Source organism: Epinephelus moara, chromosome 5 (genome assembly GCF_006386435.1).
Source record: "Epinephelus moara isolate mb chromosome 5, YSFRI_EMoa_1.0, whole genome shotgun sequence".
Taxonomy (NCBI): Eukaryota; Metazoa; Chordata; class Actinopteri; order Perciformes; family Serranidae; genus Epinephelus; species Epinephelus moara.
The window spans coordinates 519,275-540,337 of NC_065510.1; the positions used below are offsets into that span (position 1 = coordinate 519,275).

Here is a 21,063-nt window from a genome sequence, read left to right on the forward strand (position 1 = left end):
TGTTGCAGGGCCCACTTTAAAAAAAAAACAAAAAACAAAACATAACTACCTTGTAGATGCAGATTTTTGATAACAAATAGAGATCAATGCATAAATAACTATATTATTGTAGATTAAGTTACCCAGCAGCATAAAAACTAATTAAAATTAACCCCACCTTCTCCAGATGCAATATTAAAGAGATGCACATATTAGTTCGTTGATAATTGTAAGCCAGTAATAAATCATATGACTCTGGGTCATTGTGTATGGGTGCTTTTTCTTTTCCTTTTGTCTTCTTTGCAAGAAAGTATTTATACATTGTGGTATTTCTACTTTTACTAAAGTATCTGAATACTTCTTCCACCAATAGGTTTAGGGTAACAAAATAACTGTATAATATGCGATAGTTTTATTGACCTCCAAACCCTAACTTAAATATCAATAAAATGAAATAGAAATAAAAATAAGAGTACAAGTAAAAAAAAATAAATAAATAAAAAGACCGCACATAAAATAAATCTCTTATTCTGAAAGCGGAAACAGGAAGTGTTTTTTTTTCTTCATTCTGTCAAACGGTGTCAAGATGGCGATGCCCATGAGGAGGACGCTGATAGCTCTTNATAAAAATAAGAGTACAAGTAAAAAAAATAAAATAAATAAAAAGACCGCACATAAAATAAATCTCTTATTCTGAAAGCGGAAACAGCAAGTTTTTTTTTTTTTTTCATTCTGTCAAACGGTGTCAAGATGGCGATGCCCATGAGGAGGACGCTGATAGCTCTTCATAGAGCAACATGTAGCAGTTTGAAGGTACTGAGACATTTAATAGCATTTTATTTAATTAAAAACAAACATTCAATAAGTTGTCGAAGCAGTTTAGTTTGTAATAAACGTGTTACGGTGCACGTAGTCCTGACCGGGCTAGCTTAGCTAATGTTAGCTAACTGTCAGGACGTCAGAGATACACAGATGAGTAGTCACACCAGGATGATAAAAATAGATTAAATGTTAGAAAGAACTTAAATAAACGTATCCTGTATGGCAAGGCAAATTTATCAGAATTGCTATCCCACAATTTTAACTTTAACAGTCACATTTTTTCACTTCATATCTTATCCTTCAGAATAGTAGTGGGTGGTGGTGTCTTACTGGACTGCATTAAACTGAAAGGTGTTTCTGATATTATGTCCATCCTGTTTATATGTATTAACCCCATCCCAAGTAGCCACCCAGTCCACCAGACCTCCATCACAAAATCTGAGTCAGTCATTTTTCACATGGGCTGAAGAGGAAAGACTCACAAACAAACCAAACAACAATAAAAAGTCAAAAGTTTAGACATAATTTATAGGGTTACTTCGCTTCAGTTTTCCTAAATATGACAAGAAAGGCTGAGAATCTCTGAACAGACCCTTGAAGAAATATCCTCTCTATCCCAAGGGAGGGTCTTTCCACCTGAAAAGAAAGTCACCTGGCTAATAGTGCAAATGGCCAGCATGTTGTACTTATAACTCAATGGTTTGTCCCCAAATAGAGCAATAACTGAGGATGATTCTTTTGGCTCCTCTCACATCTTAGAGAAAGTATTGAAAATAGACTGCCTGAAACTATATAATGTTGGACATGTCCAAAACATATGTAGCCTATTAGTCTTGCAGAATCTTGCTTGCATTTATCACACACAGGATCCAAATCTGGTCTCGAGACTTCTATCTTGAATTGTACAACAGCTTGCCATTGACAAATAGATGATGAGTAGTAAATCTTTCAGACAGTTTTCTGCTGAATTGCATCTGGAATATTGTTAATTTCAGACCTTTTCATACAAATTTAACAGAGACAACGTTTTGGTCTCACCAGGCCAACATGTTAAATGTTGTGGGGTGTCTTTTGTCTGCATGTATTTTACTTCTGTTCTGCCTCTGACTTATATGATATCATTTTGAACACAAGTGATGCAGACTGATGATGAATTTTGTTATAATGTTTTTATCAATTGAGATATATGTCTGATGTTTTGTAATATGGTCTCTGCATCACTGTTTTCTTTCCCTGTATCCCAGTATTTTCTATGTCATATATTGGTTTGTTGATTTTCAATTGTTTAACCACCCTGAGTGGTTTAGATGAATAACCACACCTGCCACCACAGAGCTCGTCAGTCTACTGGTGTGCATGATGTATAACTAAAGGTGTGTTTCAACTTTTCAAACAATGTAGATTGAGAGAGCTATACTGTATATCCTACCTATAATCTGCTTTAAGTCTGTCCTGAACTTAAGAAGGAATTTAACAGAGATGTAGGGGGATAGAAAGGGGAAAACATTGCACCTTTCACTAACTATGACCTCAATAATAAACATAAAGTAGAATGATCACCTTTCAGACAGAGTCACAAAACAATTAAAACTTTCTAATCTTTGTAAAAGTAAAATTAATGGCACAGCCGTTGTGTAGGACTGCATTAGATTGTACAGGTCAGGTGTACCTAATAAAGTGGACAGAGGATGTAGACTGACAAACTGATGTTAAGAACACCTCTGAGGGTAAAACCGTTAAATGATAGTCATCGTTAACTGTTTGCTTTATGGCGTATTTGGCACCAGTTTATATTTCTGACACTTAACATTAACCCATTTACATCTCTGCGTAGTGTACATGATGTGTTTGCACCTCACTGATAATTTTTATTGTTTATATTTTGTTTTATTTGCACTCTATATATTTGCCCTCTTTTCCACTTTGAACTTCAGCTACTGCGCAATAATTTTCCTCGAGAAACGTTTTCATCTTAAATTGCTTTCTCTCAGAATGCTGAGGCGTCCTTGGACATTCGGCATCCCGTCCCACTCTACTTGCCGGTCCGGACCAAGAAGCGGCACTTTGTTCCCCCGGCAGTGGGGATGAAAGGGAGGAAGGATGAGAGCAAAGAGGGCAAGGGCGGAAAAGCAGGCTCTGTTGTTAGTCAGCCGTACATTGAGAGGCCCATCCACATCGCCTGCACTGGTAATCATGTTTATTTTATCTTTACAGGCATATATGAAGTTATGGCTGGTGTGGGACTCTTCTAGTCTCAAATGGTTGAATGTTTAGGGTGCAAAGGCTTTGAAGGCTTGATTTGTTAACAGCATTCTTATATATTTATCAAAGTCAACATATCAGGCTTTCGAGGGATAGAATGATGAAGATGGTGGTCGGAAAGTCTACTATATTTACCAAAATGTGTTTTTAGGAAAGAGTGTCAAGCAATGTCAAGAAACGAAAGTTGGCATTGAATGTCCAGTCAAAATGCGTATTCCTCTTTACGTATTAAACAATAATTGTGTCACATTTACACTGTTTCATTGTAGCTTGATCATCAGACTGATCTGCTATTTAATTATACCTCCATGCTAGTGATAGCTGTGGCTGGAGGCATGATTTGGGGGTTTCTGTCCATTTCATTCTCATTAACGTGATATCTCAAGAACGCCTTGAGGGATTTTTTTCAAATTTGACACAAACGATAAACTGATATTGGTGGTCAAAGGTCAGAGGTCAGTGTCACCCTGTGTCCGTCTCATTCTTGTGAATGTGATATCCACGGAACACCTTGAAGGATTTTCTCAAATATGACACAAATGTCCACTTTGAGTCAACGATGAACTGATTAGAATTTGGTGGTCAAACGTCACTGTGATCTCACAAAACATGTTAACTCAGGAATTCATCACTAATTGACAAAATCTTACACAAATATCTAATAGAATAGAATGATGTAGTGATGACATTTTATATTCAAGCGCTCAAAGGTCAGCTTCACTGTGACATCATAATGCTCTGCAAAATCACTTTACAGGCTATTATTCAGCATCATATCTCAGGAACAGAAGGAGAGACATTTGGTCAGATTGTGGAGATCTTTTGTGTTGCTGGTTTGAAGATATGAGTGAAGCAACCACATTTTAAAATTTGTAGCTTCTCCGCGGCAACATCCATATTTAAAACATTGTCAGCTTTAATGCCGACATGAATCTGGACAGACATGGGTGTAAACTATAACTGCAACAACACGAAGGGTTCGCTTAGGCATACAACCACGAAAATATGATGGTCGGGTCTGAGGTGATCTGAAACGAGGCCACAAGATTTAACATTAAACTTTGTCTTTTGTTAAATGAAAAAAAGTTTTCATAGAGAAATATTTCAATCATTTTTAGTGGAAGTTACACTTGAGTTGTTTTGAAAATTGATACCGAAATTCAGGTATAGTTTTACCAACCCACTTGACATTAAACCACGCCTTCTTCCGTATGATGAAAGCAGACTGCCAGACGTCAAGGCTTGATGATTGGATTTCAGTCGATGGCTGCAAGGTTGTTGTTGTTTTTTCAACGTTATTGAAAACATTCATTCCATGGTGTATGTACGAGCCAGATTTTTGTTATAAAAGTTGTTGAAAATATATCTCATAATATAAAAATAATGCACAACAAAAACATAAAATGTAGGGAAAGAAACATAACAATAACAAAAACCTTCAGGGTCTGCTAAACAAATGGAGTAAAACTGAAATGTCTAAATAATCTAATAGTTCTTGCCAATTTATAATTTTTGAGTTTTAAATTTCCGGCAGTAGTCATGTACGTTTTAAAATCCGCATCTTTAAAAATAAACAGTCATCTAAAGCCTTTTGGAAAAAGGACAGATGCATCCAGTAATCATCTGGATAAATAAAGTGGTGTATATTTTGGGAGATAAATCTGACAGCTGCGCATTTGTCCTCTGGTGTCAACACCAGGACTGCCGTGGTTGTATTTTATCACAAATGTCAGTTCACAACCCTAAAGTGTGGAGCTATTACTCATCAATCAGATGCAAACTATATATTTTGTGATATCTCTTTTGGTTGGAGGGTACATACTTGTTAATCATCTCTGTCTGTCTTTACCAGCGGGAATCTTTGACCCCTACATCCCCCCAGAGGGCGATGCTCGTCTTTCCACTCTGTCTAAAGAAGGCCTGAAACAGCGAACTGAGCAGATACGACAGAGCGCTGCCTCACAGCTGGCGTAAGATTGTTTTTCTAACTCCTCGTGTTATTCCTGTACTGATGTTTCTCTTGTCAAACATATCTGGCTGTTGCAGGAAAGAGTTTTATGTGGCTGTGTCATTTAGACACATTTAGACATTTCTCAACACCTTATTACAGCAGTTTATTGGATCAGATCCAACACTTTGAGGATGGTAGACTGAGCAGTAAATGAGAGAAAGCTGAATGTTTTTCTTTTCTTTATGTTGTTTCTTACAGGATTCGTAAGATCAAAGAGTACGACTCTGAGTTCACGACGAAGAATTTTGCCGAGCGAGCTCAAGAAATCTTTATTGAGGCTCACAACTCCCTGACACAGTAAGAAAATGAACTCATGTCTCTCACTTCACTCAGGCAGCTGTAACAGCTCATCTCAGCGTCATAGTCAGGGAGGGATGCTGAAGTATTACAGTGAGACATTTGTTACAGAAGTGAGAGGGAGAGAGAGAGAGAGACTCACGCAGCCTTCAGCTCTGCTGCAAGTTGGAAAGCACTCAAAAACAAGCTTTGTTCTACTTACTTTGACAATTAATTAGCTGTTTCTCACAAAGTATCTGTGTAGAGCTGCACTATTACAAACTGTGTCTGTGCCAACATTCCCAGAAACAATCTCAAGTGAGGGCTGTCGCGGTGAAGGAATTTCCCCTGCAGTGGTTAAGGGTGGCTCACAGCACAACACACAGTATAATCTTTGCAAATAACTTCATTTATCCAGACTTGAGTGCTTGGTAAATAAGCTCTATTTCCAGGCTATTATAAGGTATATTGTTGCTTTTTAAAAGACAAAGATGACCAAGTTTTAAAGCTTCAGTATGTAAGATTTATGGGGATTTGCAGATTGCAACCGGCAAAACATCTGGTTAGATTTCCTTTAGTGTTCATTGTTCAGGAGGCTTTTACTGGGAGCCGAATTATATGTTTGTGTACGTACCAACGAGGAAATATACGTACGCTAGGGATGCACGATATTGGATCTTTTGCCAATATCCAATATGCCAATATATAACAACTCATTTGACGAATAAACAATACCGATATCAATATATCCAATTTTTTTGTCTCTGTAGACGAGCACCTGCTCCCTATGTAGATTTAAACAGTTCATTCTAAGGTAACGAAAACATAGCGATTCTTATTTTTAGGTGATTATACACAAATTAAATCATAGTTTTTAATATTATATTCCATTTCTGCCAATAGTTCCCCCTAAATCCTTTTAACTAGTAATGGAAATGCAAATCAAGATGACATGGTTTGGTGCGGCCAAAAGTGTCAATGGAAAAGCCCTTTTAGTCTGACAGCAAACAAACTGACATCTATGAGATTGTAACTTTAATTCCTAACATACATTTTTTTAGTTCAAAATTAGCCTGATATTAATTGCTTTCCTCGCCAAAATATTCCAATTCATTTTTGTTTGTTTTGCAGGTTCAACAAGGAGAAACTTCACTCCTTGGTGACAGAGAGGTGTTATCCCGTAAGTTCTTCTTCTAAATGTTGCTGAAGTTTGCTCATTATTTAAGTTTCATAAAATCCCAAATTTATTTCAGTTATCATTCCTCTGTCTTGTGTTCAGGAGATGACGAGGGGGAACCGTTACAAGACGATCCGCTGGAGTTTTGTAGAGTCCCTGGAGCCGCCCAGAGTGGTCCACGCCCGCTGCCCCGACATGGTCTCCAAAGGCAACCTGTACGGCCAGGTGACGGTCAGAATGCACTCCAAACAGGTACGTTAATGGATTGTAGTTGACACAACTAGAATTCATCATGATCTGAGATTTAACTATTTTTGTGCAGAGCTTTTTCTTCAATTTTACTTTGGTTTTTCTTGTTCTTTCAAATGTGATCAGTCCAGCTGTTGTCAGTGTAATAATGTATCTGTGTTGTTAATGTTAATGCAGTTCGCACACTGTCATGATTTAGATTAACCTTCTTTTACATCCATTCATCCTGCAGACTCTGGCCATCTACGACCGCTTTGGGAGGCTGATGCTGGGCAGCGAGGAGCAGCCGAAGGACGTCTTGGAGTACCTGGTCATAGAACGGCACCTCGTCAACCCCTACGGCCGATGGAGGTTACACGGGAAAATAGTGCCATCCTGGGCTCCAGCCAAAGACCCAGTTATTAAGGTGACCCTCTGCTCTGCACCAACTGACACAAATTTATCTTTTCAGTAAGAAAGAGGCAAAGGTCCAAGGCACACTTTATGTCAAATGGAAATTAAAGGACCTTTATTAACTGGCCGGTCCATACGTCATTTTAACTGCCACATGAGCAAGGTCGGTGGGCTGTGTTTAGTGTCTCAAGCTTTTCGACATCATTTCCTTATTTTTCTCTCGCTTGCTGTCAGATTTCCTTTTAAACATCTTTCGCTTCTCCCTCTAAAATAGAGGCTGTTTGTCTGTAAGTGTCTGGACACTCAATTGCCAATTTATTAGGTACACTTGGTGAACACCAGCCCAGTCTGTGACAAAATCCTACTGTCCTGAAGGTCATGGTGTTCAGGTTTTGCTGAAACTGTTTTTTGCCTACCCCCTTTTTGGTACAATACAATTAAACTGCACCACGAACTAAAGCCTCTCGTAACAGCTTCAACAAAAACTCAACGTTTTAATCTTCATGCAGGGGGAATTTGTGGCAGGACCGTTGTATTAGACTGCATCGCTGTAGCTCGGTGGACCTAATATACAGCATCCAGTGGACTGTGATCAAATCATGAAATATTTAGCCTGTTACACTCTACACAGTTTTTATTCAGAAGAAGACATCAATAAGAAAGTGAGCTTTACTTTTGCGTCACTCCTCAACATCGCCTTTGACGCATTGTCACGTTAATAATAAATCGTTAAACCTTCAATTTGCCCACATACCAGCACTTAACAAGTATCAGCAGAATCAAGACGGCATTGCAGAACACTATAACTGTCTCAAAATAAATCTGTATCAATATATAGATATAGATATTGCAAATACTAATTGCCTCAAAATTATATATCAATCGGCAGATATAGAATAATATAAGAGATTTCTCCCTAATATAATGAAGGTGATGGTACTAAGTTTATAGTGTTACATCCTTGAAAATGACATTTAACTCAACAGCAACATCTCTCTCAAGAAACAGTGTTACTGCGGATAATTGACAGACTGTTGGCATTTTTTGTGTGGACTGTTTTAATGGTGAATGAAGATACCACCAGTGAAAACTGTTGACGATGAGGTCTGTGAGTAAAAGCAATATTGATTGATTCTGGAAAGATGTAATTTTCAGTTGTTTTGAGTGCCACAAACTAAAACCCCTGCTGTTGTGGAGTTGAGGCAGAAATCTGAGACACAGATATCTTAAAATCTGGAGAAATAAAGTCGAAACTATGCATGGATAGATACCAATAGAGGTAAGTGAGAAAATATGTATTTTTTTTGTATTTGGGTGACTCTTTAACCACAAAAACAAGGTAGGGTTGCAGCGGCATATAGTAAAACCGTATACCCTGATATAAGAGTTGAAGGTGTACATTGCTTCTCTGCGATTCTGAATAAAAATGCAGCTGAACTGGGACTCTTGCTTGTACAAGCACATCCTCTTTCCTTCTCAGCTGCCTGTCGGACTTTCTGCACACACTTGCATAAAAAATAAGTTTTGAGTTTTAATTGTAAATCATTTGTGCAACCAAAAAACCCTCTGTTTTCATTGCATTAAGGGTCAAAGTAACTGATAATAATGATTGTGTAATACAGTACACTGTGAAACCCTGATATTTACCAAGACGGTTATCGGATCGTGAAAATCTCTGTTTTTAAAAAAAAATAATCTCAGTTAAAGTGGTGCAAAAACACATTAAAGTGCTTTCAAGAGCACGCCAAAATAACAGGCAGCGATATAATTTAGTTTCACAGAGAAGAAGATGTTAGCCAATCAGAAGCCAAAAAAAAGCTTTTACCGGAAGGCTACTTGGAGCAGTGACCTCCGTAAAGCATTCTGAAGCCTCCGCTCCCCAAAACAGAGGAAGAGTAACAGTACCTTTATGTGGAAACCAAGCAGCAACCTCCAAGGCAGATCCATATGGTCGCTTCTGGCTCCAAAAAGCAAAGATGGCGACAGTCGAAATGCCGAACTCGAGGCTTCAAAATGGCAGTTCACAATCCAATGTAGCCATGGTCATTATTTATACAGTCTATGGTGTAACCATGTAAAAAGTCCTGTTAGCGAGGTGAAGGCTAGCGCTATCCTGGTCACATCTGCCATTGCATAAAATGTTGCCTAACTTGTGATGCCTCATAAACAAGATAACCATAGACTCTTGAACTCTTTCAAGTTGAAAACTAGATTAGTCTTGTCTACATGTCAACTCTAACAGTTTCTGTAAATCCTCACCCTGGACGGAGTTTTACAAAAGATCCATTTCAGTGACCTAACTCGCAGTTTGCGTGTGGACAGAAAAGGCTACGTTTTAAAAGGCACCAGTACATGTTGACCAGACCTGAGTTTTCCTCATCACTAAACTCTGGACTGAGTGAGAGGACTCCTGCTGACCTGATTGTGTTTCTCACTGTGTGGATGCAGGATTAAACCACATTTAACCAGCACGTCTCCGTCATATATGAATATTTTTGACATGCAGGAATGTCATGTTGTAGCTCCGTCCTTTACACACGAACCTGCTGCTCGGACTTTAAATAATCTGGTGATCTGTTAGTTTATTCTGATATAAGTGTCCTCAGTGACACACGTGTGTCAGTGAGCGTCAGTAAAACAATGCACAAAGCCCTGTTAGATTCTGAGAGGTCGTCTTCAGTGTCTGCGTCAGTCTTCACAGCGCATAACTGGAATAGAAGTTGACTTGCCTTACATGCATCACTGCAAAACGTAGAATATAATCACCTTAAATCTGTGAGTCAGACCCTGCTGTGTCTCAGATATACCAGACAGATGGAGCAGTAATGTTGCCTGGAAGGTGTTTCTTACTCTGCAAAGCTTCACCGTCAGTGCTCTGCAACAGACACTGTCTCCAGTCTTAATTTGCCACAGATATGTTTTTAATCAATAATATTAATAATGATGATGAAGAGGAGGAGCTTGTTAATGTGTTCACTTTCATTGATAGTAAGAGAACAAGGGTGTTATTTAATTCATCATAACAGAATGACATGAGTCAAATGGTGTGTGTCTCCAAAAATATATTAAAAGAAAAGCATCGTGTCTCATTGTTTATCAGTTGTCTTCACTAGAATTGTCTGAAATGATTCACTTCAGGCAGATTTTCCTTTCATAATCTCTTTTTTTTTGTTCCTTTCAATACACCTTGCAGTTTTTACATGCATAATGCAACAGATTTCTTAAAAACCAGTTCCACCAAACCTCTGAGGTTTGACTAATTCCTCGTGGTTATTTTAGGCTCTGCCACCTGTCATTCACAATCTGTCAAGCCAACTGACAAATGAAACGCTTCCACCAGCTGTAGTCCATGAAATTGCACAGGACTGAAAACCAGATTTTACACGGTCACAGCTGCTCCTGCGTTTGGAGACAGTTACTGGAAAACCTAAGTTAACTTTGTTAATTTAAAAACTGGTAAAGTTCAGTCACACACGGATGGTCTCTGTCACAGCGATGTTGTGTCCTTTTGTCATTATTAACATTGCAAACTGATTGTCCAAACTTGGTCTTGATTACATGGAGTAAGGGATAGATGTGGTGTCAGTTTTGGCAGCTATTTTAGATTTAGTCTTTAGACAAAAGTGCTTATCAGTGTTTCTCACATTTTCGTCACCTTTCATACTTTAAGTCTAGTCCAAGGGTGCCTTTACACCCGTAGTTCGAATCATTTGGTCGCACCTGAGGGAAAAAATGATGCATTGTTGCGTCTTAGTTTTGGTTCTGCTCCTGTTCACACTGACTTGAAATGAACCACGACGAGTAAATGTAAAGTTCTACTGACTGACAGGTAACTCGTTGATTGGACAGTTTTGGCATTTGTCATCCTGCATCATCACGACCCACGTGGGGAAATCAAATTCAGGTGACTGACAGATGTTTTTGCAGCAGCACTTTAATGCGTCTAAGGTGTTTATATTGATGTTCTTTGGTTTCACAAAAGGCTCGCAGAGAAATTACTGATTGTAAGCATTATTAGGAGGCTGTTATTAGCCTGCAGATCAATGGCATGATAGGAATAATGACAATCAGAGGCAGGATGATGATGATTCTGAACTCAATACTGTGGGACACTGTCACGCACCTTTTAAAGGACTTCATGAACAGACAAAGTACACGGAGTCGGATACAATGGTGGCAGTTTTAACAGCTTTTTAATCAGGGAAAATACCCTCACTGACATGCATATGTGTTACATGGTTATGGGATATAGATGGCCTTTATCAGGATCAGTTATAAGATCGCAGACAGATTTTATGATCAGTAGATGGCTTTATTATCGGTTTAGCTGTTGAAATCATGCTAAAATCACATATCTGCAAACATAAAATCCTGTGGTTGGTTCGTTTTCTTTCATACCACAAACGAACTGTGCCAGAGTTCGTTAAGAAGCGGACTAAGACCCACCTTTTCGAGTGTTCTCTGTTCAGTTGTTTGGTTTGCATCAGGGTTTGATTGACAGCTTTCGCATCAGTTCTTTAGTTTCAACTGAACCAAACAGGTTAGGTGTGAAAGCACCCTTAGTCGACGACAACTCGAAATGTCTTAGTCGACGAAATGTCATTACATTTAAGTCAACTTTTAGTCATGGTGAAGATGCTCAGTCATCCAGGTCATGTTAATACTAAGTGCTGTATCATAGGCAACTAGACTTGCTTGAGTTTCCTGAAGACGTTTCACCTCTCACTCAAGAGGCTTCTTCACTTCTAAGTGACTAGGTGACTTTAAACTGCATGTGGGTGTGAACCTTTACAGAGTCGTTAGGGTCACAGTTGAGTCATTGATCCACCTGGCCATCATGTGGGTCGTAACGGTGAGATGGATCCAGGTGTGAATAGGTGTGAAGCAGTCTGGGGAGGGAACTCGGGACTGCATTGTCAGTGGGTTATAAGTGGGGTTGTAGGCCACCTCCTCTGTTTAATGATGGTCGTTCCAGTTTGACATAAATGGCATCTTTTACGGCTCTGTCAAACCATCTGCCTTCTCAGGCTGAGATGTGCACATCGCTGTCCAACTGGCACGTCCATCATTAAACAGATGAGGTGGCCTATGATACCACATACCACAGCTTTACACCCAGTCACACCTGGACCCATCTAACCTTAACAACTCACATGATGGTTGGGTGGGTCAACAATTCACCTGTGGTTTAAAGCCTGTGACTCCCCACCAGTCAGATAAAACTGAAGAAGCATCCTGGATGAGAGGTGAATCAGAAATTAGAATCAAGGTGACAGGTTGTATGAAAATTTTGTTCAGACATTTTTTTCTACGACTACAAATAATTTCTCCAGCAGAGTTTTTGAGAGGTTTAAAGGATGATTTACGAGCACATACATCTCTTTAAACTCTGATGTAATGATCTCACTGTTAAGAAGCAGAAAAATAACTATTTCTGCATTATGTTAGTCTTGATTTTTAAACTCGTGTCCTCTCACACAGCCAGTGACTAAAACTAAACCTTCAGCTCTGTCAGATGGCACTTCAGAGATTTGTTATGTCTTATGTGTTGATTTCCATGTATTTTACTTTAATTTGACTCTACTTACACATGACGCTAATCTACTGCTCTTTCCCTTCCAGACCGTTATGATTCCTGGTCCAGAGCTGAAGCCAGGACAAGAGTTTGACGCCCTCAACTATAAAGTTCCCAAACCAGAGGCGGTTCAGTGGAACAAATAAGCCACTGGATGGCGCTGCTCTTTACATCAAACCACAGTAGGACACTATGAGCAGTCATGCGCCAAATGCTTTAAAATTTGGCTTTGGCTGGTTAGTTTGTCCACTTTGGCAGGAAACCAGGCTTCCTTTGGAGGCTCTTATCTGTTTGAAAAATGCTGTTGGCTGATGAAGCGCTGGAAGCAGCAGGTGAGTTTTAGGATGAACAAACCTCTGAGTCCTGCAGCCAATAAAGCAGCTTCCTTCCCTGTGACAAATCACCACACAGCAGTCTGGAATAATAACAACAGCTCGTCTCTAGAATTTGTTTCACACATTTTCATATTGTTTTAAGAATAACTTCATGTGTACATGCAACAAAATAAAATGCACAGATCTCCAGAAACGGAATGGTTTATTTCTGTGATGAATATACTGCATGTTGACCTCAGGAAATACAAAAATAAAGTGTCCCATCTGTGTCTCTTCACACCAGTAGATTTCAGTGGATGTTTTCTTATCAGAATAATCTTTCATTGAAGATATTGCGTACAAAAATTGAAAACAGAACACAGGCTGTTTCTTTATGCAAATCAAGGGGTGTGTAACAACATTTCTTTTTATACGTGACAACAAATTACAGCACGCTCATCCAAAAAACACACTAACATGCAACAATGCTCACAAAACGAGGTCACTCCATCGACAAAAAATTCGGCGCAGTATTTCAACAATGGGGTCGCTGAATGAAAAATATCACTGCAGCTGTTTGGGACTAAATGACACTGTTGCAGAAATCCTGAAAAACTGACACCTGATTTCACAGATTGCTGGCATAGACGTGTGACGTAATTACATCAATACAGAAAACTGTTAATATTGTAAGTTTTATTCACCACAAAAGCTTTTCAAACATAATACTGCTTTTGAAAAAGTTGCAGTCCGTATCTGAAACGTAGAGTAATGATTCTTTAAAGGTCCACTGTGTAAGATTTAGGGGCATTTAGTGGCATCTAGTGGAGAGGGTGCAGATTGCAGGCAGTTGCAACTTCTCCTGATGAGAATTCCTTCAGTGTTCATTGTTCAGGAGGTTTTTACTGGGAGCCAAATTATCAGCAGAGGTCTCTTCCTCTCCAAAACAAACAGACCAGGTGATTAAAAATGGTAAAAAAAAAACACTTAATAAAGCAGTTTCACGTTACAAATCCATGTTTCTCCTACAGTGTTTGGCTCATCAGAGATGGGCCACTAGCCCAGCACTTGCTAATCTGTGCTCACCTGTTTTGGCTGATAACTTAAGATCCATATAATTTTTTTCCCAGGAGCTAAATTATCTGCCGAGGTCTCCTCCTCTCCAAAACAAACAGACCTGGTGTTTAAAACTGGTAAAAAACACTTTAAAAAGCAACTTTGTCTTGGAGGGGCTGCTAACTATGGTGGTTGACTTGAAAACGCTAATGGTCCTATCTAAAACCACTGTTTGGTGTGTCTGTTCTGGGCTACATGGCAGTGCAACATGGTGATCTCCATCGACAATGACCTGCTTCCTATTTAGATACACACACAGCTTCTTCTAAGGCAATGAAAACACAACAATACTAATTTTCCAGTGAGTATACACTTAAGAAAACATACTTGTATCCCATTTCTGCCAATAAATCCCCCTAAATCCTGGACCTTTAAAATAGTACTGATGTCAGACATTGTAATGTAGGGCCACTCATGATGTGAAGACATTTCTAGCTAATGAAGATACCTAATATTTAAAAGACTAAAACATAAATTGAATTTTAAAAATCTCATTATATGCCTAGTATTACTGGCCATCTGCATATCAATGAAGTCATGCAGAGGAATCTCTTGCACAGAACAAGAAAAATATGACTATAATGACAAATATCATCTGCATACAGAACCCTGACAAAAACTTATGTCCTTGACCAAAACATTAACTAGCAACTGATCAACTAAATTGGGGGAGCCCTATTTGCTATTGAAACTGAGGCTTCAGGTCCCCAACTTGCACTGTACTTGCACAACATTTGGTAAATTTCAGAGTTGGCAGCAGGTCAAGTTAACTGCAACACAAATGTCCTGTCCAATTTGATGTTCGTCGCGATTACCAAACATTTAGAAAGCACAGTTTTTAATGTTAATCTCATTGTCCCATCTTAGTTAAACTGGTATCCAGTGCATAAATGTGCTGACAAGACTTTCCGAATGCCCAGACATAAAACAATTATGCAGTTTTCACTCCACAGTAACGGGTAAAGTTTTTAGGGTGTAGGTCTCGAGTTTATGGTGATTTATGCAGTTTTTGGCATTGTTTCTTTAAATGGTGGAATGCTATTTTTCCCTTTATTGTGACTGAATCAAAAGTGAGAGCGTAATATTAATCATTGGCGTTTAGTCATTAAATCATCATTAAGCAAACAGGTATGCATAGTTTTATCAATCATAAATACTTGATAAAAAATGTAATTTGACATCCACTGTAGTCCTGGCGGCACTGCTTTACACTTAACACTTGTACTTCAAAAATAAAATTTCCACAAAAGAACAAAATTAAACTGAATTTATCTGGCGGATGCTGGTTAAACTTAGAGTTCCATCTGTTGTGCTATATCTGTGTTTGCACGCACTCTGGACTTGTCAAGTGCAGGCTTTGTAACATATTCACCCCAATCATGGGTCCAACACACTGTATGAATATGGCAAATACGTGTATAATCACCTAAAAACATACAAAGACACAAAAAACATTTCAATTAAAAATGGAGGGTAGAAGCAGGAGGAATAGGGGCTTCATCTAAACGCTTTAGATGCCCTTCCATCAGCCAAGAAATGTCTGTCTGTAGTTCATTGCTGGTTTCACGAGGGACACAATGCAGTCTGTGCTTCAGCTAAAGAAACTTTTTTTCAGTCAGGTATACACAACTTATTGTGTTCAGCTCATCAAGTCTACTACAGGCTTCTTTATTAGACAGCGGCATGGCCCAAATATAGTCCAACCTGATTTAACAGCCCTAAGTCCTGTCTGATTAGCCCACGTAAATGTCCACAAGAAAGGGCTTTCTGTTCGTGAGCAGACCCTGTCCTCTGACCTCCCTGTAGAGCTGGAGAAGTTAAAAACTTCAAAGTTCCCCTAGATCATCAACAGGGTGCCACCCAAATGGTTTTACAGAGTTCACACTCCCCTTGATTTAGCGGGAGGGGTCAAAAGTGAAAGCAAATGCTGGCTAGATTTAGATCACAAGTCAGGCGGGAATACAAGAGCCTCAGCAGCACATTCTGCATCATCCTCCTCATCTTCCTCAGGAATATTCTCAGGCTCCCATGTAAAGACATCTGAGGCATTGTCTGTGAATGAACCAGATCTGCTCCTTACCATCTCCCAGGGACACAAAGCATCCCGTCGGCCCAGGGCTAAGTTTTCTTTAGACCCGTGCTCTGTGCCGATATCTGCTGGAATCTCTTCTTCACTGCATGGACCCTGGTTTGCTGTGACATCATCTTGGTCACTGTAGGGAATATGAACTTTTTCAGTTGAGGTTTGTGGATCCTTAGATTCCCAGGGACAAACATCTGTTTCAGTGCTATCTTGCTTTTTGACAACTTCTGGTTCATCAGTCTCCCATGGACAAACGTTTCCCCGTGCACTATCCTGCTTTTTGACAACTTCTGGTTCATCAGTCTCCCATGGACAAACACTTCCCCGTGCACTATCCTGCTTTTTGACATCTCCTGGCTCACCTGTCTCCCATGGACAAACACCTGCACGTGCACTATCTTGCTTTCTGAAAACCTTTGGCTCATCTGAATCCCAAGGACAAACCTCTTCCCGTGCGCTATCTTGCTTTTTTAAAACTTTCGGCTCTTCTGTCTCCCATGGACAAACATCTCCACGAGCGCTATCTTGCTTTTTTAAAACTTTCGGCTCTTCTGTTTCCCATGGACAAACATCTCCAAGAGCGCTATCTTGCTTTTTTAAAACTTTTGTCTCTTCTGTTTCCCATGGACAAACATCTGCCCGAGCGCTGTCTTGCTTTGTCAGAACTTTTGGGGCCTCTGTGTCCCAAGGGCAAACGTCTTCCCGTGAATTTCCTTGTCTTTGTAGCCTCTCTGATGCGTTTGATACTTCAGTTTTGACTGCCCCTGCATCCTCTGTATCCCATGGACAAACATTTGTGCGAGCTGTGTCTTGCTTTACATGACTCTCTGATGTTTTAGGGACTTGTGGCTTTCCCAACTCTGGTTCGGCACTATCCCATGGACAAACATCTGCCGGCCTTTCCAGTCCTTGTGATACCATCTTGGTAACTGCAGTTTTTTCAGGCTGGTCCATTTCCCAGGGACATACGTTTCCTTTTCTGTCATCTTTCCCATCAGTCTCTGCGGAAGCAGCTTTCAGAGTTGAGACACCTTTTTGCGAGTCTTCTGGTTTGTCTGATTCTCCAGTTTCCCAGGGACAAATATCTATCTTGATGGTCATTTGTGTACTTGAGCCTGTATTTGTTGGCTCAGTGTTCTCTTCTTCCCATGGGCAAATATTCCCCACGTTTTTAGGGGGATCAGGGAAATCCCATGGACAACTTTCTGCTGCCTTGGTCACTTGTCTACCTATATGCAGGGCAGGTGATTTTGGTGAACTTTCTTTTGATGCACCAGGATAGATAGCAGGCTTCAAAACTTCTTGTCGAATAGGCACCGACAGTGATCCCTTAGCTTCCAAAGGATTTAGGTTTTCATATACAACTTCAGCCTTGTCCTGAGCATCCCAAGGACAAACATTAGCATATTCGTTACCTTGCCTTATTGAAGGTTGGGGACTTTCTGCAGTCTCCCAGGGACATACATTTGCTGTATGTTTTAAAGACAGTTGTGCCTGTGAATCTGTGGATGTATTAGTGTAACAAATAACAGGAATATCCTGTGTTTCCCAAGGACACGCTTCACCACGGCCACTTCCTTGTCTTCTCACATTACCTTGCCCTTGAGATTCCCAGGGACATACATTAGATGGTTCTGATACCTGTGATTCCCAAGGGCAGACATCTGCTTTAACGCTCTGCTGCTTCTTTAGTCCCTCTCCTTCGTGGGAAGTACCAGCTCCATCCCATGGACATACATCTGTTTGGGAAATATTGCGGACTGGTGTGATTCGATTGCTACCTCTTCTGTGAGTTGAAGGAGTTCTACAGCTGCTGGCAGTTTCCCAAGAAGTGATACTACCACGTTTGCTGTTCTGCCTTGATAAAAACACATTTTCATAGGTGCCATCTTTTTGCATATCATCCATGTCCCAAGGGTAGACGGCAGATTTTACAATCACGAGCCTTCTTGGGCTTCTCTCCCCAGAATCCCCAGAGGACAGTCTGATGGCATTCTGCTTCACAAGGCATGGTTTATCTACTGTCTTACTTCTTTTCTGCAGTGACCTCTTTTCCATGCTTGGACGTCTACTAGATGTTCCTGATCTTGGTGTTGTGGAAACACTTTCCTGACTTTTTTGTGAAACGGCATCCTCTTTGTTTAAATTTCCCTCCTTACTGGATCTGCTCCCTGCGTCCATAGATCCCATCACTGATTTCACAGAGAGCCACTTAGTGGTGGTGGTGCGGAAGGAGAAGACACGTTGATCTTTTGTGAACTTTGGTCTAGGAGTGCCCGGTGCACTTGCAGACACAGGGGCTTGTGGTTTGGGGGACTCAGTTTCACCTATTCCCTTATCCACTGAAGGATTCTTTTCGACAGATGGTATATGGTCCCAGGGACAGATAAGCACCTCTGGAGATGGTGGCCCTTTTATCTCACAATCCTCAGTGTTGGCATAGGTGACATGCTTCTGGTTCTTGTCCCCTGATTGTTCTGGTTCCACCTCCCAAGGACAGACCTCAGCCTTGTCATATGACTCTGACTGGAGAGCACTCCTGGTCTGGTCACTAATTGACATGCTCTGCCTAGACCTCGTCAGCACTGTGCTGGCTCTGTTCACCTTGGCTATGTTCTCCATTGAATGAGCAGTTGTGGAAGTTAAACTCCAGGACTTATGAAGCCTGGTGTGATCAGGATGCAGGAGATTGGTATCAATTGTAAGATTTTGTGCACTGGCTGACTTGCAGACCCCTGGTGGAATATCCAAGGAGTCTGTCTCAGATCGCCGTGATGACCTTTTCACAGCGTTGGCCTTTAACATGGAGTCACGTAAGGATGGGTCTCTTTCCCTGACATAGTGATGATCACTTTGGGACTTGCGCATGGACGGTGACGGTGATGATGATTTCATCGAACTTTTGTAACTGATACTGACAGTATCTGGGCCCCTCCTAAAAGAGTCGGGCCGATTCACACTGATTCTACTGTGGAAGGATCCATCTCTTTCCTCGCGGCTGCACTGCCGGCTCATGCTTTCTGGGATCTCAGCAATGCGTTTAATAATGGATCTCCCCAACGCACATCGGGAACTTCGCTTCTTTGACAGATGAGGGTTGTTTGCTGTCATCTTCTTGGTCTTGTGGACTTCTAACTGGGCATATAACTTCTTCAATTCATCCTGGTGTATATAAAGAAGGAAGGGAATTGATGAAGGGATTGAGGAAATGATTGAGGAGAGGAAAAGATATGGAGAGTAACAAGTCAGAGGAAAGGTAACAGACACGTTTTCATGTAAGAACACCATTTAGGACAAGGACAGAGGGTGGAGAAAGGTTATACAACATGTTCAATCTACCATTGCTTGTATTTACTGTTAATTTATGATTTAAATTATGATTTAATTTAAGATCTGTTTAAGTGAGTCTACATGTGGTCATAACTAAAATTAAGGGACATTTAGTTTCCGTATTTAAATGTGACCTTTGGAATTTCTTCCACATTTTGTAAATGATGTCCCAATGCAAAGTGATAACATCGTTCTGAGTGGACGAGAGAGTTTACCCGAAAGTCATCCGGGTCCACTCCACTGTGCTCACTCCAAGCAGAGTGAAAACTGCTGTTGAGGTACGAGCCGGAGCGCCGCAGGTCCACTTCATCTTCATATACCTCTGCTGCAATCTCCTCTCTCCCCGGCTTAGACACATAGAGAAACTGTGGAACACAAATAGGTGTACAATTCATATGTAAACATTTCACAAATAAAGACATAAGCCCCTTTTACGCTGCCTGTTCAAGGCCAGAATGTCACGCTGTTATACCGTCTTGCCGTTCTTTATAAAACCTACAATATAGGAATAGAGGGACGGCGTTGTTTCGCCTTAAAGCCAGCAGCGAAGGTAGTTACAGTGCCGATTCATTGTCTGTGTGAAATGGACAGCCTGGATGGGAAGAGTGTGACGACGTGTTTTGTGTGCATCCCATCGCCTGGAAAATCAAAAAGCTAGAGAGATAGCAGATAATGCAAACAAGAAGAGCAGCAGTCATAAAAGTATACAAATTCAGGAACTCCTTATCCCTGAGCAGAGGACGAGATCAGCTGCCATATAACAAGGATTGTAAATGATTGTTATTACCATGTTATGCCATTGTCATTGTTGATAAAGCGTATCTTATGTCACAGTAGAGACTGACTGTCTAAAGTCACACACTTAGGCCACATTATTCCTGCGCTGTTTGGTTCTATGTTTAAAAAAAAAAGCAAAGGCAAACTAAAGAAGGGACTTTGTAGTGGGGCATATGGTGCAATCTCTGTAAAAAGGGCTATTGTGTATAGTCATGCGCATTCAGATACAGCTGAGTTATGGATGAAGCATTTATATAGGGTGAAATTTCTCCACAATTATTGGATGAATTGTCATAAAATCTTGCAAAGATATTCGAAAGAATGTCAGCTTTTCACAGCACACATGTTTGCATACCATGCCAATGTAGGAAGGAGTAGAAAGTTCCTAGAACACTAACTATACTGTACTATACCTAAGTACAGTTTTTAGGTAGTGGTACTTTACCTGAGTATTTCCATTTCTTGCCACTTTATACTTCTACTCCACTACAATTTCGAGGCAAATGTTGTACTTTTCCCAGCTGACACTGGAAGCCAAAATGGCTTTACAGCATATGACTTCCCTCTGTCCTTGGACCCTCACAATAGATAAGGAACTCCCCAAAGAAAACACCTTGAACGGGGAAAACAATCCTGGTACAACTCCCTCACCACCAAATGCAAAACTCTCCCATATAACTAACCAGGCCAGCAAACTGA

The 21,063-nt window shown here is 40.3% G+C and overlaps 2 protein-coding genes across 2 annotated transcripts in view; one reads left to right on the top strand and one right to left on the bottom strand.

The window, feature by feature from the left end:
• Positions 1-692: 692 nt before the first annotated feature.
• mrpl45 (mitochondrial ribosomal protein L45) lies at positions 693-13,272 on the top strand. Its single transcript, XM_050045025.1, has 8 exons — positions 693-792; positions 2,793-2,988; positions 4,916-5,033; positions 5,273-5,371; positions 6,482-6,530; positions 6,630-6,779; positions 7,009-7,182; positions 12,792-13,272. The coding sequence occupies exons 1-8, from the start codon at positions 730-732 to the stop codon at positions 12,888-12,890; spliced, it is 948 nt and encodes a 315-aa protein (XP_049900982.1). The 5' UTR covers positions 693-729; the 3' UTR covers positions 12,891-13,272.
• A 95-nt stretch (positions 13,273-13,367) lies between these two features.
• gpr179 (G protein-coupled receptor 179) overlaps positions 13,368-21,063 on the bottom strand; it is a 38,975-nt gene continuing 31,279 nt past the window's right edge. Inside the window, exons 10-11 of the mRNA XM_050045024.1 lie at positions 19,803-19,952; positions 13,368-19,419 (exon numbers count right to left, since the gene is read on the bottom strand). Of these exons, the coding sequence (XP_049900981.1) occupies positions 16,117-19,419; positions 19,803-19,952 (3,453 nt within the window). The 3' untranslated portion in view covers positions 13,368-16,116. The remainder of the gene's footprint in view (positions 19,420-19,802; positions 19,953-21,063) is intronic.

Bases quoted from the DNA above. Each gene is read 5' to 3' on its own strand.
- mrpl45 (XM_050045025.1), top strand. From the start codon at position 730: ATGGCGATGCCCATGAGGAGGACGCTGATAGCTCTTCATAGAGCAACA. The intron at 793-2,792 runs GTACTGAGACAT...GCTTTCTCTCAG, and splicing joins CAACATGTAGCAGTTTGAAG to AATGCTGAGGCGTCCTTGGA. The intron at 6,780-7,008 runs GTACGTTAATGG...TTCATCCTGCAG, and splicing joins TCAGAATGCACTCCAAACAG to ACTCTGGCCATCTACGACCG.